At 39.0% G+C, this 20,534-nt stretch overlaps 1 protein-coding gene across 14 annotated transcripts in view; it reads right to left on the reverse strand.

The window, feature by feature from the left end:
• The window catches only part of USP54 (ubiquitin specific peptidase 54), a 533,711-nt gene that overhangs the window by 192,700 nt on the left and 320,477 nt on the right, over window positions 1-20,534 (reverse strand). For all 14 annotated transcript variants that reach the window (XM_029608960.1, XM_029608959.1, XM_029608954.1 and 11 more), the window contains 2 exons: window positions 9,226-9,372; window positions 7,041-7,190 (listed from right to left, as the gene is read on the reverse strand). In XM_029608960.1, the coding sequence (XP_029464820.1) occupies window positions 7,041-7,190; window positions 9,226-9,372 (297 nt within the window). The remainder of the gene's footprint in view (window positions 1-7,040; window positions 7,191-9,225; window positions 9,373-20,534) is intronic.

The following is a 20,534-nucleotide window of genomic DNA, read 5'->3' on the forward strand; positions in this document are numbered from 1 at the left end:
ATGATTATCGTGTTATCTTCTCCTTAATCCACAATTTCCATTTTTTGGGGTTTAGAGTTAGTTTCAGTTGAGAAAGCTTTTGTTGTACGGCCTTCATGTATGTTGACAGAGACGATGCAGGTTTTGTGAATATATTGTCGAATGGGATATAGAATTGTATGTCGTCTGCATATAGGAAGAAGTTGATTCCTAGATTTGTTAGTAATGAGCATATAGGCAGCAAAAAGATGTTGAATAGTGTAGCCGAGAGTGCAGAACCTTGGGGGATGTCTATATCGACTGGGAAGGTGTCTGAAATGTTATTACCCAGTTTGACTTGGAATATCCTATATTTTAGGAAGGAGGAGAACCATTTGTTAACATTTCCATCTATTCCAATTTCTCTCAGCTGGTGGTATAGCAGGATATGGTCAACTGCGTCAAATGCTACTGTTGAATCTGTTAGTGCCAAGATATATGATTCATTGTTGTCAAAGCCTTGTAATACAGGGTCGGCTAAGGAAATGAGTAGGGTTTCTGTTGAGCGATTTTTTTCTGACTCTGAATTGGTTTGGGTATAGTATATTGTTGTCTTCTAGGTGGTTCTCTAATTGTGATAAAATTGCTTTTTCTAGGACTTTTGCGATGAAAGGCAGGTTGGATATTGGTCGGTAACTTTCCCAGTCATCGATTCTGCTGGTTTTATTTTTTAGGATTGGTTTAATCACAGCTTGTTTTGCCCTATCGGGGATCAATCTTTCTGCTAGCGAGTGGTTTATTATGGCTGTTTACTGTTTTCAGTGCACTTGTAGGGATAAGGTCTAGTGGGTGGGTAGTGGGCTTCATTTTAGTGATGATTTGGTTTACTTCAAGTTTAGATACTAGGTCAAAGGAATTCCATTTCACTTGACCAAGTTTTTCTTCAGGCTCTTTTGTTGTAAGCAGTGGGAGAATTGTGATTTAAGTGTATTGATTTTGTTTAACAATGAATTAGCATATTTACTGCATGAGTTTTTTGTAAAGTCATAGTTATTTGAGATGGAGGAGGATGGATCTTTGATAAGGTTTTTCACTGTTTCAAAGAGTAGTTTTGAATTAAATATTACACCATTAATCTGTTTTGCATGGCATTCTTTTTCTGCTTTATTGATTTGTTTACGGTATTTTAATAGGGATTTGTATTTTTCTAGGAATTCCGTAGATTGACATTTCCTCTATTGTTTTTCATATTTCTCAGGGTCTGTTTAGTGTGTCTTAGTTCTTCGCTGTACCAAGGTTTCTTTTATTTACTTGTGCCTTCATTTTGGAATGTTTTTGTCTGGATTGGGCTATTTCATTGATGATTTTATCCCAGGAGTCAAAAGATGAGTAGGCATTATCATGGTCAAACTCAGTTATTTTATTTGTAATAGCTTCTTTGAGTGTTTCAGGTTCTTTCTTTTTTCTGTAAGTGAAGGACTGATATGTGAGTTTGTTTGTTGTGAGGTGAGGAAAATTATTTCTGCCTTTATTAGCTGGTAATCAGACCATGGCAATATTTTGTGAGAAGAATTGATTATGCAGTTATTTGCAATTGGCCAACATTAGGTCAAGGATGTGTCCTGCTTTATGTGTGGGGTTGGATACAAATTGTGACTAAGCCATTGCTTCCATAGTATCTAGAAGCATTTCACATACTGTAGATTTAGACATGCTATCTGTATGTAGGTTAAAGACTCTTACAATTAGAGTTGATTCTGGAGCTGGAAACATTTTAGTGAAGATTTCAGTTACAGGTGAACAGTCTTTTTGTAGTGTTTCAGGTGGGCTATAGATCAAACCAATATTTAGACGTGGAGATTTAGTATTGCAGCCTCGTTGGATGGGTTTATCTCAACTTTGCAGGGTTTAAGTTTAAGTTATTTTTGCAGATTAAGAGACCCCCCACTTTTTTGTTTATGTCTGGGGAAGTGAAAGATATCATAGGTTGTGTTATCAATTTGGTTTAGGAGGACAATATCATTATCTTTCAGCCAGAATATAGTGGGATTTAGTTCCTCTAGTAGGTCATTTATCAGTGGGGGGGTTTTTTATAGCGATTGAACATTTAGTAATAGGAGCGTGAACATTAGGCTGGAAGAAATCACAGCAGGAGAACTGTTACTTATCTTGGGACAGATCAGGTTTTTCCCCTCTCTTTGCTTATGTTTTGAGGTTCTCTGGTGATTTCTACGATTTCCTCGTCCAGTGATTGTTTCAATGAAGAGGACTTGCTCCATTTTATGATGTGCTTGGTTATGGCTGAGATTAGGATTTGCTTACTTCAGGCATCACTTCAAGCGCTCATGAAAGGGCACACAAAGGGGCAAGCTCCTTTGTTGCGCACCTGCTGGCACAAGCACCTCCAGTGTTGCTGCCGGACTTTTCTGCCCTCGGCGGTGGTGGTGTGCAGGCAAAGGGGCAGTCTGTGGGTGGGGACCAGCCAGTTGGCACTGGCATCTTCCTGCTCTCACTTGCAGGGGGAGGGGGCACTCCTTTGCGTGGTCTCCCACCAGAGTCTCTTCTCGCCCCCGGAGCTCTGCTGCGGGTTGTAGCTGGCCACACTCTCATCCAATATTGCTGCTGGTCTTTTCTGCCCTCAGCGGTGGTGGTGGATGGGCAAAGGAGCGATCTGTGGATGGAAACCGGCCGGTCGGCACCGGCGTCTTCCTGCTCTTACCTGCGGAGGGAAGGAGCACTCCTTCATGCATTCTCCTGCCAGTGTCTCCTCTCATCCCCATCAGGGCTCTGCTGCGGGTTGGAGCCAGCTGCACTCTCGTCCAGTATTGCTGCCGGTCTTTTCTGTCCTCTGTTTTAAGATGGCTAGAGTAAGTGTAGTTTGTCTCCAGGTCTGTGGGAATCACCACTAGTTCCCACAAGGGGCTGATTTCCATTTCTATTTCTAGGGCTTATAAATTATGGGGAGGGACTGAGATTTCTATTTGATTTTAACACCTATGTTTAGGTGACTATTTTGTCCTTTGTGATCCCTGGGTTTTTACATTTTATAATGTGCCTTGAAGTGATATTCATGGAAGTCGTTTCCTGTTTTTGAATTGGTTACAACATGTTGTGGACTGTTATGTCTATTTGCTGATGCTGAAGAGTTTATTGATTGGTGTGATTTTCATTTTTTTTAATTGCATGAGTATGCTTATTGATTGTTTATATGTGATATGTTGAGGTTTCTATTTTTGTATGATGCCAGCTTTATTATTTAGCTGCTGTTATTGTTGATCTGAATATAGTTTTATAGTCCTATTTAATGGTTTGTCTGCTTGTTGTTTTGTGGTTATGCTATTATGCTGTTATGCAACACATATTAATGCTTATTATTGCTGTTAAGTTATATAGTGTTATATTATCATTTGTATAGTGCATACCAGATGTATTGCACTGAACAAAAGAAATTGCCATGCTGAGTCAGACCAAGGGTCCATCAGGCCCAGCATCCTGTTTCCAACAGAGGCCAAACCAGGCCACAAAAACCTGGCAAATACCCGAAATACTAAGATGATCCCATGCTACTGATGCCAGTAATAGCAGAGCCATTCCCTAAGTCAACTTGATTAATAGCAGTTAATGGACTTCTGCTCCAAGAACTTATCCAAAACCTTTTTAAACCCAGCTACACTAACTGCACTAACCACATCCTCTGGCAACAAATTCCAGAGCTTAATTGTGCATTGAGTGAAAAAGAATTTTTCTTATTGTTACCCACCTAGAATTGTGGATTGATGAGCTATAAATTTCAAATAAATAAATGTACCAGGGCTGTACAGTAGACACATAAGAGACAGTTTCTGCTCCTTGGAATTTACAATCTGGTCAAGACAGACACACCATACAAACAATAAACAAATAAAAGTCTTAAGTTAACAGGGAAGTTATGATTGCTTAATGTCTTTTATTTCTATTATGGTTCTCTGTCAAAGAAAACAGCTTTGAACCCAAGGCCCTGGTAACTGCAGGCTGGAAACCTTTAATGGCAATATGGAGGGTGCTGGCTCCCCAAGGTATCATAAAATACTTATTCTTTATTCTTGAAAGAGTGAACAAACTTCTGTAAACTCTGCATTGGACTAGCATTGAGTGTGACCAGCATTTAAGGAACTCCTAGAAGGCATACCTTTTAAAAACACCATTTTAAAGCCCAGATAAAATATATTCTATGTATTAAAAAAGTTTGAAGGAAGACCAAACAACTGAAAAGAGGCAGTTAAAGCCAAAAGAGTATCGTTCAAAAAATGGGAAAGCAGATCCAAATGAAGAAAACAGGCAAGAGCATAAGTACTGGCAAGTTAGATGTAAAACAGTAGTAAGATAGGCCAAGAGAAAATCTGAAAAGAAGCTTGCTAGAGGAGCAAAAATGAATGATAAAACCTTTTCAAAAACATTTGAAGCAAAAAGCCTGTGAGAGAGTCAGTTGGGCTGATAAATGACTAAGGAGTAAAAGGGGAGCTCAAGAAAGACAAGGAAATAGCAGAAAAACTGAATGAATTATTTGCCTCAGACTTTACTGAAGAGGATTTTGGGAACATACCCATACTGGAAACATTCTTTGCCAGCAATGATTCTGAATAACGAATACAAATCTCCGTGATAATAAATGATGTAATAGCTCAAACTGTCAAGCTAAAAAATAACAAATCACCAGAACTGGATGGCATCCACCCTAGAGTCCTAAAATAACTCAAACACGAAATTGCTAACCTATTACTATTAACCTATATTCTATCATTTAAAAAACCCACAATACCCAGGACTGGTAAAATGGGCTCCGGGGGAGAAGCTAAGACAGTAAAATAGGCTGGTGCTTGCTCCTGGAGCTCCAAGTCACTGAGAAGTTTTTTCCCCTCATTATGGTAAAGTACAAGGCTAGGGAGAAGAGTACAACCTATTCCATCGTTGTCTTCTTCCTCAAGAGGGCTTTTGGATTCCTTGGTGGCTCAGGGGGCAGCATTAAACTGAGGTGGTAGTGCACCCGTTGGGGATGATGAAAACCAGTTGGTCCTAAGTGCCCACTGTTGAGGCACCCTTGAGACCATTAGAGAGATTATCACCACCTCAGCCTTCCCCAAGTAGGATGCAATCAGGGAAGTGACTGCTGACGCATGAAGATGGCTCCAGAGTCTGGAGGCAGTGATACAATCATTGGAGACGCTAAGTAGTGGGAATATGGAACGACAAGCTGAGAGACAAGCTGAGTTGGTAAATCAGAAAATGGAGGGTTTATTGGCTTCTTTGGTGGACACTAGAAAAATGGTGATGTCTGCTATTTAATGTCTGAAGGTACAAGGACTGTTTGAAGGAGATCTCTGACCCTGAAGCTGTTAGCTTTGCTCTCCCCTCTCCATTGAAAGTTCCTCCCAGCTAATCAGGACTGAAAATTCTCTGACTTGAATGGTGAAAGATCTTTGTGCTTTTTCCCCAGGGAGTAGTTCTTAAATTAAAGGACCATGATAAAAATATTTCTACAGTTTGCTTCAGTGCAGGAATGTGAAGAAAAAATGTAATCAATGAAAAGCTACAGTAATAAATAATATAAATCTTTGATATTAAGTTGAAATGTCAGAAAAGAAAGCTAGAAGATGTAATCTCTAATTTACTATTTTTCCTAGACTCTTTTCTATTTCACCATGGGATATGTTCCATAAATATTTAATGGAGATGCTTACATTTTTTTCTGAATCATCTCCCCCAAATGTGAGAATTCAATATTTTCAAATCCCTAACATTCAAGGGGCTGGAAGCGGTCGATAATAGACTTTCACATCTTCTGATGAAGATCATAATGTGATGCAGATTTTGGAAGTTTTAGAAAGAAGTAATGGAGAAAACAACATTGTTGGTTCCATTTGTTTTTGGATCTTGATAGAAATTGGAATCTTAGAGCTTTTTTTTTTTTTTAGAATAAAGGATGCTCTCTTTCTTGGAGAAAAGATTAGGGTTTACCCAGATCTTTGTAAGATTACTCAAAATAAGAAGAAAAGGTTTTTGGTCTTGAGTAATAGGGTTCTCTTTCTGGGTGCAGATTTTTACCTCAAACTTCATATAAAATGTTTAATTAAATATAAAGGGATTTTTTTTTTAATGATCCAGTCCAATTGGAGAAGATTTAAGATGATAGATCTGTTTAGTTGAGGCGGAACTGGAATGTGATGTTAGCTAGTTAATAGTCCATCTGTTTCTTACCTGTTTGCTCATTTTTCTTTTTGTTTCCTTCCTCCCCTCTTTTGGGGGATTTGATATGCAACATGTGAATTATGGATATTCTTTACTATGTATTGCTTCTTTTCGTTGGTATTCATATGTTGCATTTTTTTCCAAGTGAAGTTTTGCTTGACTTGATATTGGAAAATTATGATAAATAGATTTAAAAAAAAACAAAAGGCTCCACGTGTGATCCAGGAAAGCAGAGTTGCTTACCTGTAACAGGTGTTCTCCCAGGACAGCAGGATGTTAGTCCTCACATGTGGGTAACATCATCGGATGGAGCCCTATCATGGAACACTTTTGTCAAAGTTTCTAGAACTAGTTGTGTTATCTAGTTTATTGAAGACCACAATGAAAAAGCAAAAACTAGGCAAACTGGAGCAATTCTGGCTATTTTATGTTAACCCAGAGGATTAAGGGTGTTTTCTAATACAGAAACCAATCCTGTAGGAGGATTTCATCTATCTGTAACTGAAAAAAATGTGTGTGCACAGCACAGAAGTAAAACATTACTTTGTCACCTGTAAATAACACCCCCATTATGTCTGAAAAATTACACTTTTTAAAAAATGATAGACATGACTAGGTCTGAAAATCTAACTTCTATATAATTATCAGTTTCTCTATATAATTATTTGAAATTATTAAATATTTGTAGTTCTGTACACACATATAGTATTGTATCTTATTATTCCACGTCAATGCAGAACAATCATTGCAATTATTGATATTTCCAAGTGTGCTGTTATTACTAAGACATCTATACTTGACAACAGTCATGCCACATCTAAAAACAGAAAGAGATGAAAGACATGTATTATTGTTACCTCTTTGACATGGGCATCATCAAAGTACATCCACTTGCGAATCTTGGTTTGAAAGAAAAAGGTAGAGTAATGTTTGCCATAATAACAGATCATTCCAACTAAATACAGCTCAGAGCATTTTGCTCGGTCATCAGTCACTCTGTAAAAGAGCTGAAGGAGGAAGAACAAGCACTGAATTAGTAATAATGCAATATATTTTAGGATATCAAACATATTTCATCCTCAGCTTTCACTTCTAGAGTTATGAGTTCAAATGCAGCTCTTGTCACAAGTGAAATAAGTTATGTTGGTAGAATTAATCTAGTCCCAATGGACATTTATTGATCTTCCAAAATCACTATATATGTAACTTGGAACAATTCAGCACAATGTGAAGTCATTGATGGGCAAGATTAATGCAATTTGCAATACTCACAATAGGATCACTGGCAATTAATAGGATGATGCCATTGAAGTTTATGGCAGTAGATGACATAGTTGTGAGGGAGCCTCTTTTCCCTGTGAAGATCTTACTCTCAGAAAGAATAGTTCAGAGGCAAGTATTTTCAAGTAATTTATTTTTAAAAGATATCTCACCTTTCCTTCTTCTCCTCCTGTCCCTACAGCTTGACAACTAAGTGTTGCCTAGAAATATGTTTCAACTTCAGTTAAAAAAAAAGATATTTCAAAAGGCTACAAAAGCTTTGCATGGCACAGTCAACTGCCAGTTAGAGTCCTTGCTAACTGCCAGTTAATGGGGGCTTCCTATTTCTCTGCAGTGCTGTCTTAGCAACATACCATAAAAGAGGCAGCCATGAATATGTGATGTTGACAGTCAGAGCTGACTGTGCCTGTAACTAACAGCTAACTGGGTTCCACGAAGGAAAATTCAGTTTGTTTTAGTAAAACTCTTTAGTCATTATAGGAAAACACCTGGCTGACAAGAAATAATTTATAAAGGCTGTAAAATCATTTCATGTATTTATTTAATCTTGATTTTCCACCTGTAATCAATCCAGAGCTGAAGGCTCAAGGATTTGTGAAAAGAACATGTAAAGGTTCCACGCTTACCATTGCAACCATTCATGAAGGCACCAGACTTGCTATGTACGCTACAGTACCACATGCTGATTTTCCAATTGAGGATTCTGGGATTTGAAACTACAAATTTCTGGCTCCCAACCAGAGACTGCTGCTGAGCTAAAGGAGCAGCTCCCTTAGATATGCTGGTAGAAAAACCTTATCTATTTCTGCCAGGTTCTTAATTTCTATCCATTTATTATTTCAGCCTATCACATCTTCCTGTTCAAGAGGAAAACCCCATTTTTTCTGATAATCTCCATTGTAACCCACCTTGCAGAACATAAAAGATGGAGAATCATGACAAAGAATAATGAATAAGTAAATAAGATCCTCTGTCTAGAGGAGGGATGGCGAACTCCAGTCCTCGAGTGCCGCAAACAAGCCAGGTTTTCTGGATATCCACAATGAATATGCATGAGAAAGATCTGCATGCACTGCTTCCGCTGGAGGCACATCTTTCTCATGCGTGCTCATTGTGGATATCCTGAAAACCTGGCCTGTTTGCGGCACTCGAGGACTGGAGTTCGCCATCCCTGGTCTAGAGTCTGATTTGGATTCCCACTACTGCTGCCATATATGAAGGTTTCATCTTACTGCTGCCACCATACATGTCCCTTTAAAATAGCAGAATGAATGGAGCAGGAAGTCCTAAAGGCTTCTATGCATATGAAAAATCCATGGGGTTGTGGTTACTTGACCAGTGTACAGAGGTAACTTGTTTGAACTTTCATGAGCTCGTGCTTATCCATCAGTGCAATAAAATAGCTTACAAAGCAACACCACCCAATGTTTGTTCTGTAATTACTGCTGAAAATCTTGCTGAATCAAATAAGCAACACAAGCTCTACCCCTAAACTTGGCTTTTTTTTTCCCCTTTTATTTCATAACATAAAATGTCCATATAGGCATCAGAAATAGTGTTATTTACTGGGTCTGTGGGTAAATGTTTAATTTATATTTCTTGCCCAACAGCACAATTAACAAAGGTTGGGCTACAGAACTTGGAATTTTTCTGGATTTCCTAAAGCTATTTGGGTCCATAGATTGTGTTCTTTGACCATTTGCCAACCATAGATCAGTAAGATTTTCCGATATTGGCTGCAAAACCATAGTGAATACTCACATCTCCCAATTTAAGGCAGGTGCCCAGACTGTGAATGACATCTTCAGCCAAATCAGAGTGGTCAGAGTCCCATACCAAGCCAATGGTGATAATCTGAGGGGAGTTCATCAGCACACGACGGATTCTGATCTTCTCTCCACAATTACTCTGAAATGTCAAAAACACAAATAATTTTCATCCTTAAATGAAATAAATAAAAGATCATTTTCTTCTTCGCTTAACAAAAAATTAATTATGGAACAAGACAGAAGCCTGCCGACACCAGGGGAGCCTTCCAGAATTTACTGGATGGTTCCAGCAGAAGTTAATGGATGACAGCAAAGCAGCACTAATATTTACTAGATGAAGAATGGTGAAGCAGAAACACAGAGATAGGGGAGTTGTATACGAAATGCAGTAAGATCTATCTTCAAAAAAGGAAAAACTATAAAAGGAATCGGCAATAGGCAGCAAATATTTTTGTTGGGAAAACTCTTTTTTCTCTTTTGAGATACTATGAGACCAATATTCAACAAAGGCTCAAACCGATAACTTATCTGACTAAAGTTAATCAGATAACTTACAAGGATATTCAGTGCGATAAATATCCCTCTGAATATCCCTGAATAATATTATCTGGCTAACTTTAGCCAGATAACTTTAAACCTAATCAGACTTCTTTTGAATACTGCTAGTTAGATTTAAAGTTATCGGACTAAAGGTAGTCAGATAACTTTAGACTTAACCAGCTTTATACAAAAGAATATAACTGGTTAAATGGCAGTTTTTAAAAAAAAAAAAACAAGTCAGGTGTGAGCCTGTGGCCTGATTCCCAGCCAATATTTTCTAAACAGGCCCTGCCAAACCAAGCATACCCATTCCCACCAAACCACTTAAAAAGTAATTGTTGTAGAGCTCAGTAGGGCAGCTTCCCCCACCCCTTCTCTAGTTTAGCAAATGGTAACGGTAATGTCCCCATCTCTCCTCCACCCAGTACTTTGTATACCCCTCTTCTGTCGGGATTACCTCTTTTTTAACACAGCTAGATAAATCTAAAGTTACCCTGTTGCACAAGGCTGAATAATTTTAGGACTGCATTAAGGTAGGACCAAGGTTATCCAGCTAGTTTAGCTAAATACAGTTGAAAATTAGTAAGTTAACATGATAACTTTGCCACAAAAAGCCCCCAAGTTATCTGGATAAAATTTAGCTGCATTAAGTGCCCCCAATATTCAAAAGTCAGTAGCTGGATAACTCAAAACCTTTTTTTGAAATAGGGAAGATGAACCCTTTTTTTTTTTTTTCCAATTTTGGGTATAGAAAGGATGGAGTTAGGCTCTATCCCTTAAAAAGATTTTGGAACACAATACAAACCTACTATTCTGTTGAGAGGCTGTGCCCAGAAATTATTTGACTATGAATGTGTGAACAGAACTTGCAAATCTTCTCAATGAAGGTAGACATTAGGGGATACTTTTATAATACTGCGCATAAGTTATAACAATTTTCAAATTGTATGTGAACACTCCACTTTGAAAGTTTTCCCAGAAACATTTGCACACAATTACATATGCTGTTTGGTGCAATGGTTTTGCCAAGAGAATTTATATGCATTTAAAATCAAAATGTATGCCTGTAAGTCCCAACTCCATCCAGACTCCACCTCCTGAAACTCCTCTCCCTATAATCGCAAAAGTATGCATACACCGTATGCATGCTTGTAATTTTATGCATGTATCAGTTATATAATTTTCTGAAGGACCATTTCTGTCTTTAAAAATTACCTTCTAGAAGGGCAACCATTCCTGCTATGGTCTTTAATTTGCTCTTCTAAAGACATAACAAAAGCAGCAGAAAACTGCAACCAAATTAGAAATTGACAACAATTTCGGATCTACTGGGGTCAAAAGAAACAAAAAGCTAAGTGGGTTTTCTTTGAGCTTGAATCTGTTAGAGGTAGAAGATGACAGCTTTCTTCTTGGGAATGGTGAAATTTATGCTTACCATTCATTTCCTTTTCTTTAATTCTACCAGACCAGTCTGTTATTCCCTAATTTATTTTCCTTAAAAAACTTGTATTCTGCGCATATCCAAGTGTTCAAAGCAGATAACAAGCAAATCATTCATACAATTATAACATAAATAGTAACATATAAAAAATACATCTTAAATAATTAAAAACAATCTATACAATATAAATATGTAAAATACAAAAACATAAAATACATAAAAGGTTCTGGAAGCCAAATTTAGGGTTTTAGATAGAAAGCTGAAATCCAGAATCTCCAAGGTAGAATTCTCAGAAATGTTCCTCTTTCCACATGCAGGACACTAGAGCTTCAAGGACTCAATGCGTGGATGAGATGATGGTGCAAGGAAGAGGGTTTTAGATTTGTTAGGAACTGGCCTTCATTTTGGGGAAAGGGGGTCTTTTCTGAAAGGATGGGCTCCACCTTAACCAGAGTGGAGCCAGGCTGCTGGCACTAACCTTTAAAAAGGAGATAGTGCAGCTTTTAAACTAGATGATAGGAAAAAGCCGATAGTCGTTCACAAGTGTATGGTTCGGAATGATGTATCTTTGAAAGATACCAAGAAAAAGGGAAAATAGGGCATCTCAGCAGAGAGGTTGCAATAAATGGCCAAGGGGACCAGGTACCTTTAAGTAAAGTGCAGAAAGATTCCAAATTACCCTTGTCAACTGATGAGCAGGTTATAAATACAAACAGGAAGTATACTTTGAAATGTCCATATATACAAATGCTAGAAGCCTAAAAAATATGATGGGAGAATTAGAATGCATAGCACTGGATGAAGAGGTAAATCTAATTGGCATCTCAGAGACCTGGTGGAAGGAGGATAACCAATGGGACGCTGAAATACCAGGGTACAAATTATATCGAAATGATAGGATGGATCAAATTGGTGAAGGAGTGGCACTATATGTTAAAAAGAGCATTAAGTTAAATAGGATAATAGTTCTGCAGGAAACAAAATGGAATAAAATAGTAATGGGGGTGTTTTACCATCCACTTGGTCAAAATGTAGTGTATTTGGATATTCAGAAGGCGTTTGACAAAGTCCCTCATGAGAGGCTTCTAAGAAAACTAAAAAGTCATGGGATAGGAGGCAATGTCCTTTTATGGAATACAAACTAGTTAAAAGACAGGAAACAGAGAGTAGGATTAAATGGTCAATTTTCTCAGTGGAAAAGGGTAAACAATGGAGTGCCTCAGGGATCTGTACTTGGACGGGTGCCTTTCAATATATATATATATATATATATATATATGATCTGGAAAGGAATACGACGAGCAAGGTTATCAAATCTGCGGATGATACAAAATTATTCAGAGTAGTTAAATCACAAGCAGATTGTGATAAATTGCAGGAAGACCTTGTGAGACTGGAAAATTGGGCATCCAAATGGCAGATGAAATTTAATGTGGACAAGTGCAAGGTGTTACGTATAGGGAAAAATAACCCTTGCTGTAGTTACACGATGTTAGGTTCCATATTAGGAGCTTCCACTCAGGAAAAAGATAAAGGCATCATAGTTGAAGAAAGGACAAAACTTCTGATGCTTGCCTGGGACACACCTGACCCTTTAGACACCATGCAATAAATGTAAGCTAAAGAGACAGAATTCGTACAGACCTTCAAAAGCATCGCAATCATTGAGAAGCACCCCCTCTTCTTCAGACTTGCCCTCTCAAGAGCCAGATTGTAAGCGAGAACCAAGCTGGAATGTCCATGCAGATAGGCCCTTGATGTAACAATTCCCTGTCTAATGGAAATTGTAGCAGCCTACCTGTCCTCATATTCATCAAATTGGTGTACCACAGGCACCTCACCCAATTTGAGCTATCAGAATTACCAGACCTGGATGACCCATTATCCTCTTTACCATTCTGCCCACTGAAGGCCACAGCAGGAACACATACAGAATACCTTCTGATGGCCATTCCTGCATCAAAATATCTATTTCCCTAGACCGCCTTGGCCCGTCCCCTGTTAAAAAATAGGGAAACCTTAGTATTGCTTGCAGAGGACATCAGATTCATCTTGGAAACATCCCACCTCTGTACAATGAGCTTGAAGGCTCATTCTTCTAACACCCATTCTCCTGGGTCTAGAGCAGAGGTTCTCAACCTTTTTCCCATCGTGACACACCTGACAGACCACGCTCATATCTGTGACACACTGCTCATTACAATTCATGGCGGAAATAAAAAATAAATGCCCAATATTATTTTATTGTTAAGAATGACACAAGGGAAAGATAAGTACTCTGTCTGAACAGAAACTGCATAAACATCCCATACCAAAACAGCGCCAGTTTCCAGCACTCAAACTTACAAGGCAAAACTGAAAATATTACACCAGGCCGTAAAACTCCAATACTCCTCCTATTAGGAAAATGGACCAAGCCAGGCTGCTATAGAGTCCTACACAGAAACTACACGCCAGAAGAATACCTCACCTCAGTCACACATTCAGATCCTCACCTAACAAAGAATAAAGAGACCATAAAGTATAAATAGAAACATGCCAATGAAAACTGAACTGGAAACCGCAACAAGCCAGAGACTCTGAGTGCAGTGTAACAAAGAAAAACGAGAAACATTACCAGTGTCATAAAACAAATCAAGAAATATAAAATCAATATCAGTAAAACCAGCTGATGAATGAAATATCCAATAATTAAAAACTCATACCAAAAATTTCTAGAGACCAATAAAATATTTCCAAATAGCAGGCACAAAGACCCAATAATGAAAAATAATGATTAAAAAAAATGCTTTGCTCTGCATACCTAGGAACGTTTGATATCCAGGTGCCGTAAGATTGTTTTGAGTTAGGAGGAGGAGGGATGGTTTGCTGAAACTTTCTCCTCTCTCTCTCACACTGGCTCTCAATCACGCACATTTACACATGCTTTTTCTCTCTCACTTATATACGCTCTTAATCACACATTTAGACACATGTTTTCTTTTCACACATACACACACACAGGCTTTCAATCACACCCTTACATACATGATCTGTCTTTCACTCACACACACAGATTCTGATTCACACATTTACAAACATGCTCTCTCTCGCTCACTTACACACAGGCTCTAGATCAGATACTCTCTCACCTACACAGGCTCTCAGTCACACACAAACACACATGCTCTTAATCATACATAGCAAAATATATTAAATCCAGCTATAAAAATATGAGTGTAAATTATAATTTTTAACTTTATAGTGACCTCATATAGTGTCACTAGAGGCTACAAGCTTCTTAAATTAAGCTCTAGAAGGCGCTAGGGCTTTTTTAATTTTAAGTTTTTTTAAAAAAGCCCTAGCGCCTTCTAGAGCTTAATTGAGAGCCCGTGCAGTGTTTGAATGCCACAGAGGCATTCAAACACTGCACGGAGCGGCAGTAGCCACAGAGGCATTCACGGAGCGGGATGCCAGTGGCCAGTAGTTATTGTTCCACCTTCACGGAGCGGAAGGATGGAGGGCTGCTATCTCCAAAAAAAAAATTAAAAAAACAAAAAATAACAACAGGGGTGGGTAAGAGTATGGGGCAAGGGTGTGGCCTGCTTGTTACAGCAGTTGCTACCCCTAATTGAGCTGGATGTCACTTGGATGCAGATACGGCGCTGCTCTCTAAATTGGTGGTGGGGTGGAGGGGAATTAGGGCTGGAGGGTACTGGAAGCCAATAGTAACAGGTGGGAGAGAGAAAAAGGGAAATAAAAATGGATAAAGTGCGTAGCTTGCTGGGCAGACCGGATGGGCCGTTTGGTCTTCTTCTGCCGTCATTTCTATGTGTAAGTGTGTGATTGAAAACCTGTTTGTGTAAAAGAGAGTATGTATGTGTGATTGAGATCCTTTGTGTGTGAGAGAGCATGAATGTAAGTGTATGACTGAGAACCTGTATGTGTAAATGAGAGAGATCATGTGTATGTATGATTAAGCACAGAAAATTAAAGATCCAGGTTTCGCTAGGAACAAATAAATAGCAATAAACAGCAAAATATATTAAATCCAGCTAAGAAAATATGAGAGGGTAAATGATATATGAGGTCACTATAAAGTTAAAAAAATATAATTTACCCTCTCATATTTTCTTAGCTGGATTTAATATATTTTGCTATTTATTGCTATTTATTTGTTCCTAGCGATACCTGGATCTTTAATTTTTTGCGCTTAATCATACATACACATGATCTCTCTCACTTACACATACAGGTTCTCAGTCATACACTTACATTCATGCTCTCTCACACACAAAGGATCTCAATCACACATACATACTCTCTTTTACACAAACAGGTTTTCAGTCACACACTTACACATACAGGCTCTCAGTCACTCACTTACATACATGCTGTCTCTCTCTCACTCACACACACACACACAATCTCAAACACATATGCATGCATGCTTGCTCACTCTCTCCCCCACCTAACTAGTGGCAGCAGCAGCCTCCTCCACTTCTAGGCCTCGAAGCCTTGAGAAAGGACTCCCATCGGCCGCGGGGGCTGACGTTGCTCCTCTTGTGCTCTGTGCCGCGCTGCTCATTCTTAAGGCCACGCCTTTCTTCTTCGGGTCACACTGCTAGCACTAGCATGGTCTCTTCTTCCTGCCCCCCATGGTCCAGAAGAGGAAGTGGAATGCAGTGGCCGCGCGCGCAGGAAGAAGAGACCATGCTGGTGCCGCTGATTCCAGCTCTCCTGCTGCATTCCACCCGGGCTATCAGCATTTTAAGCCTAGGCAGAGGATGAATTCCTATTTCGCTGGGGCAGGGGGAGCAGCTCTGGGCCAGCGGGGGACCGGGAAATGTAGCGACACACTGCTTGAGAACCGCTGGTCTAGAGAATGCTAATTTAGGTAATCCTCTTGAACACTGCTCAGTCCTGCTATGTGAGCTGCCAAAATGACTGAAAGATGTATTTCTGCCAAATCCATCAACAGAGCTGTCTTCTAGGCAACCTAATGATTTTTGGGGTCCCCCTGTCTGTTGACATACACTGCAGCTGTGGTGCTGTCAGACATTATCCTTACCACCTTTCTCTGAATCACCAGTAAGAACGGAATAAGAGCTAGTTGAACTGCCCTGGTTTCCAGTTGACTAATTAACCAGCCCTCTTCCCTCCATGACCACAGCCCTTGGGCTACCTGATTCATTCAATGTGCCCCCACAGGCTTGCGCATCTGTGGTGACCACAAACCATTTGGGAGGATCTAACTCTATTCCTTTGTATATGCAATCCTTGAGTGATTACTCCAAACGGATTGAAATGGATATGAATCTCAAAAACTCTTCAATTAAGGAGCCCATCCTGACAACAGCGCCCCAGGAAGTGGCCTCACGTGAGCTCAAGCCCATAGCACCACTTTTAAGCAAGTTGGCATGGAACCTAACATCTGAAGTTACAGACATCCATGGATACTCCTCCTGCAATAGACTGTGCAGTTTGATCATATGATCATCAGTAAGAAAAGCTTTTCTGTTCAAGGGTCGAATCAAGTTCCTAAGTATTCCAAGTACTGAGAGGAAATCATCTGCAACAACTCCACTAAACTTGTCTGAGGCTGACCAACTCTTCTGACTTGGCTTCCATACAAACAGCCACAGGTGGGGGCCAGTGCACTATTTCCTCCCTGAGCCCTCTGCTGCTTCCCCTCCTACAGTATCCTTTGAGACTGGCATCTGGCACACTTCCTCCCTTTCTCGGCTGACATAACTTAGAGGGGGAGACTTTACATACCTGCTAGAGACCTGTAATATTGGCTCCTCTGACCCTCAGCGATTACTCTCTGCAAGAAAGTGCTGATGTTCTCACCAGGTCTTTTCTTTTCATTGCTTTTGGACCAGACCACCGAGCCCCACTGGGTCATCTGAGTCTATATGAAGACCTAACCTCTTTCTGGGTTGGTTTCCCTATGAGGAAGAGAACAATCAAGAGGACATCATCCAGAAGCCCCCCCCAAGGCCACAGCTAAAGACCTCTTTCTAGGGAAAGTGGTATCTCAAATGGATCCTCTGAACCCTTGGCCTAACTCCTCCTGCTATTCCAAGGGACTGCTCGAGATAGAGAAATACTGGCTAAATATCTTGCTGCTCCAGTCTACATAGGGAGTAAAGTCTGTTTAGAAAGTTTTTCTCTGGCTCCCTCTGCTGGTGGGGACGGGGAGGAATAAGCCATTGGTCTGACTTGGTTTGGTAGGGATGTTAATGAAGCATCCTTTTACCTTTATGAATATGTTGCCTAGGGATAAATGTTGGCAGGACAATTGACTGATTAAAGTGGAAGTCCAGCACCACAGTAGACAGTAACTTAAGATATATGTGAAGCACTTTATTATGAAGAAATCAAGTATTATACATACATACATATATATATATATATATATACATACACACACACACACTCTATATATAGAGAGAGAGAGAAAGAGAGAGATAATATCCAAAAATAACGCCACCAATATCTTACTTTGCAACTGAAAAGATGCATTCAGTTCTGCTATGGGTGCAGCTCTGATTAAACAAAGAAAGTTTCTCAATGCGCTGAGAAGGCATTAGAAGTTTACACATGGTTATGCTGAATTCATGAAAACTGCTAATTAACAGGTGACATATGAGACACTGGATTGAAAAATCGATGCACAAAGCAAAATAAGAGATTGATTTCTCTTCACTAAATACAGTCCAGGGAACTATCACAGGAATAGCTGTGAACCATTATTCCCCTGAAGAAGACTGATCAGCGAAACAGAGGCCTTTGTAGGGACAGAGTGAATATAGGATTATAGAAAAATCGGGACAGAGATTACACAGGATATTGCTAAAAAACAAGCAAAAAAAACCCCATCGGGACAGAGTCAATTCAGGACACAGAAACATCTGTGGAATCTACATGAAATGACAGAGAAACTCTATAATATACTTCTATGCAATATTCATAAAGTATCCTTTTCTTGTGGACTGTGGTTTAATTGTATCCTTTTGAATGAAGGTGCCTTTTACAAAGTAACTTTTTGAAGTCTAACCTTATTGAAGCTGTTTCATTGAAAGCAATTTGTATATACTCTGGCAATGTTGGTTTCTATACATGCTATAAATGTATAATACTGAAGAGATTTTAGAAGTGGTGTAAATGAGGAATCATTAATTAGGTTTTGCAATCAACATATGTTTGTGCTGTTGTGTCATTTTATCATTTGATATTTTTTGATGTTTTGATAGTGTGTAATAAAGTTTGCAATAACAAGTATTTTTCAAATTAACTAATATATTGGTGCATTACTTACTTTTTTATAGGGTTTATTGTTGGATATTCTATTTTAGGTACCCATGTATTATTTTTTGTCTAAAGCCTTGTTCTAATATACTATCTATATATATCTATAAATATACATATCTATAGATAGCTGGATAGATAGATAGACAAACTATGGCATGGAACTCACCACAAAAAAATGTGACCTTCCAGGTCAGGTTCTTGAGTTCACAAGAATCCAGAGGCTCAAAGAGTGCATTCATTGGCTGTGTAAGAACCATAAACACTGTGGGAAGCTTCAATTGAAGCTTCCCACATCAATTTTACATCTAGAGACTGTACAGAAATAGTGATTCTTTATACATGTTGCAATAAGTACCAACTACACTAAAGTGAAATCTAGACTCTGAAAGGGGGTAGAAGGTACTGAAGCAGTTTTTTGACAAGAAAAGGGATCTAGGGATTCGCCCTTAAACCAAAGTACTGAAAATCACAAGACTTCCTTGAGACACCTTATCAGAGAAACATTATATATTACATCTTCCTCAACATTCAGGCTGAAAGGATCAGAGACTGGCTGTTGGAAAGCAACAATAATCTTTAGCTCTGCTTGAACAGAGTTGGAGAGTTTCCCAACCTGTTTTCCTTAGTATTACGTCCTAAATAAGTGGAAACCAAATCTGTCTCAGCCAGGAGAGCCAGTAGCATAGTTTCTTGGTCTGTTCTCTGTGTTATCAAGGCTTTGGCTCTAGAGGTATGGGAAGACAGACTTACAGAAGACCTGCCTTTTAATGAAGGGAGAAGGTATCTGCTGCTCGTCTGCCTTCTGACCTGTTCCTAGACTAGACGACTGGTATCTTCTTATTCCAGGCTGTTGAAAATAGATCCACTGCTGGGTATACTGCACTAAAGAAAGATCCTGGTTGGCTGCAGGAACCAAGGCTCATGTTGCCACATTTTTTATTCATCTAAATTAGAAGTTCACTAAGACATAAAATGACAATGGGTTCTTTCGTTTTGCCAGTTCGCTTGTAAGTGTATATCTGTTCTTAGAATATTTTAAACTTTCTCCTCTAGTTTTGACCTCTTTGAATTAACATTGTTTAGTCCTTGGTAATCTAATTGTATGTTGGTTAGGTGAGTAATAGAAGTCCCATCTATGACAAACTTAATTGTTATCTTTGAGGTCTAATCTCTTGGTAGAGTGATGAGTTTGGGGAATTAATTATTTTTATTTTATTTTGTTGTGTGTATGTACATTGAACTTTTTAATGTAATCTGCTCTGTGCTACCTTGAGAAACTGTAGAACAAATGAATGAATGAATGAATGAATGAATGAATGAATGAATGAATTGTGGGGGCATCAGTTGTCAACTGAGCAGTCTTCCAGGATATTCTCTCTTCTACCAAGTAATTGATTTTTAGAATCATCCCATGAACCAGTTTTACTGCCTGACAGTATCCCAAAACAAGATAACAGAACCTAACCCTCCCTTGCTTCTTCAGGTAGAACATGGCCACTTGACTGTTTGAACTAGAACTATTCAGTTGCCCATCTGATATTTTAATGTCTTTAGAGCAGCAGTTCCTAAACCTGTACTGGGGATCCTCAGCCAGTCATGTTTTCAAGATATCCACAATAAATATGCATGAGATAAATGTGCATGTAGCGGAAGCAGTAGACACAAACCTGTGTATATCCTACTTTAGAGCATTCAGAACTGTCCATAGCTCTAGGAGGTTGATGTGTAACTTCTCCTGGAAGAACTATGATCCCTGGGTATGAAACCCTTGTGAGTGAGCTCATCAACCAAGTTAAGAAAATTTAGTGATCAGGTATTTCGAATGATAAACACAAGATCAAATAGGATTAGTTGAGTTACCAGAACAGGGATTCTATGAGCTTCCTGTGACAGATGCTTTCCTGAAATCCCCCGAGTAGTTTGGTTCCAAATGGACATTTAATTACTCCTTCCATTGCAGTCACTATGTGTAGGGAGATAAGATATAGCTGGAGTTGTATCTAGTAAAGCCACTATAAATTCTA

The sequence above is a fragment of the Rhinatrema bivittatum genome, chromosome 7 (assembly GCF_901001135.1).
Source record: "Rhinatrema bivittatum chromosome 7, aRhiBiv1.1, whole genome shotgun sequence".
In the NCBI taxonomy this organism is placed as follows: domain Eukaryota; kingdom Metazoa; phylum Chordata; class Amphibia; order Gymnophiona; family Rhinatrematidae; genus Rhinatrema; species Rhinatrema bivittatum.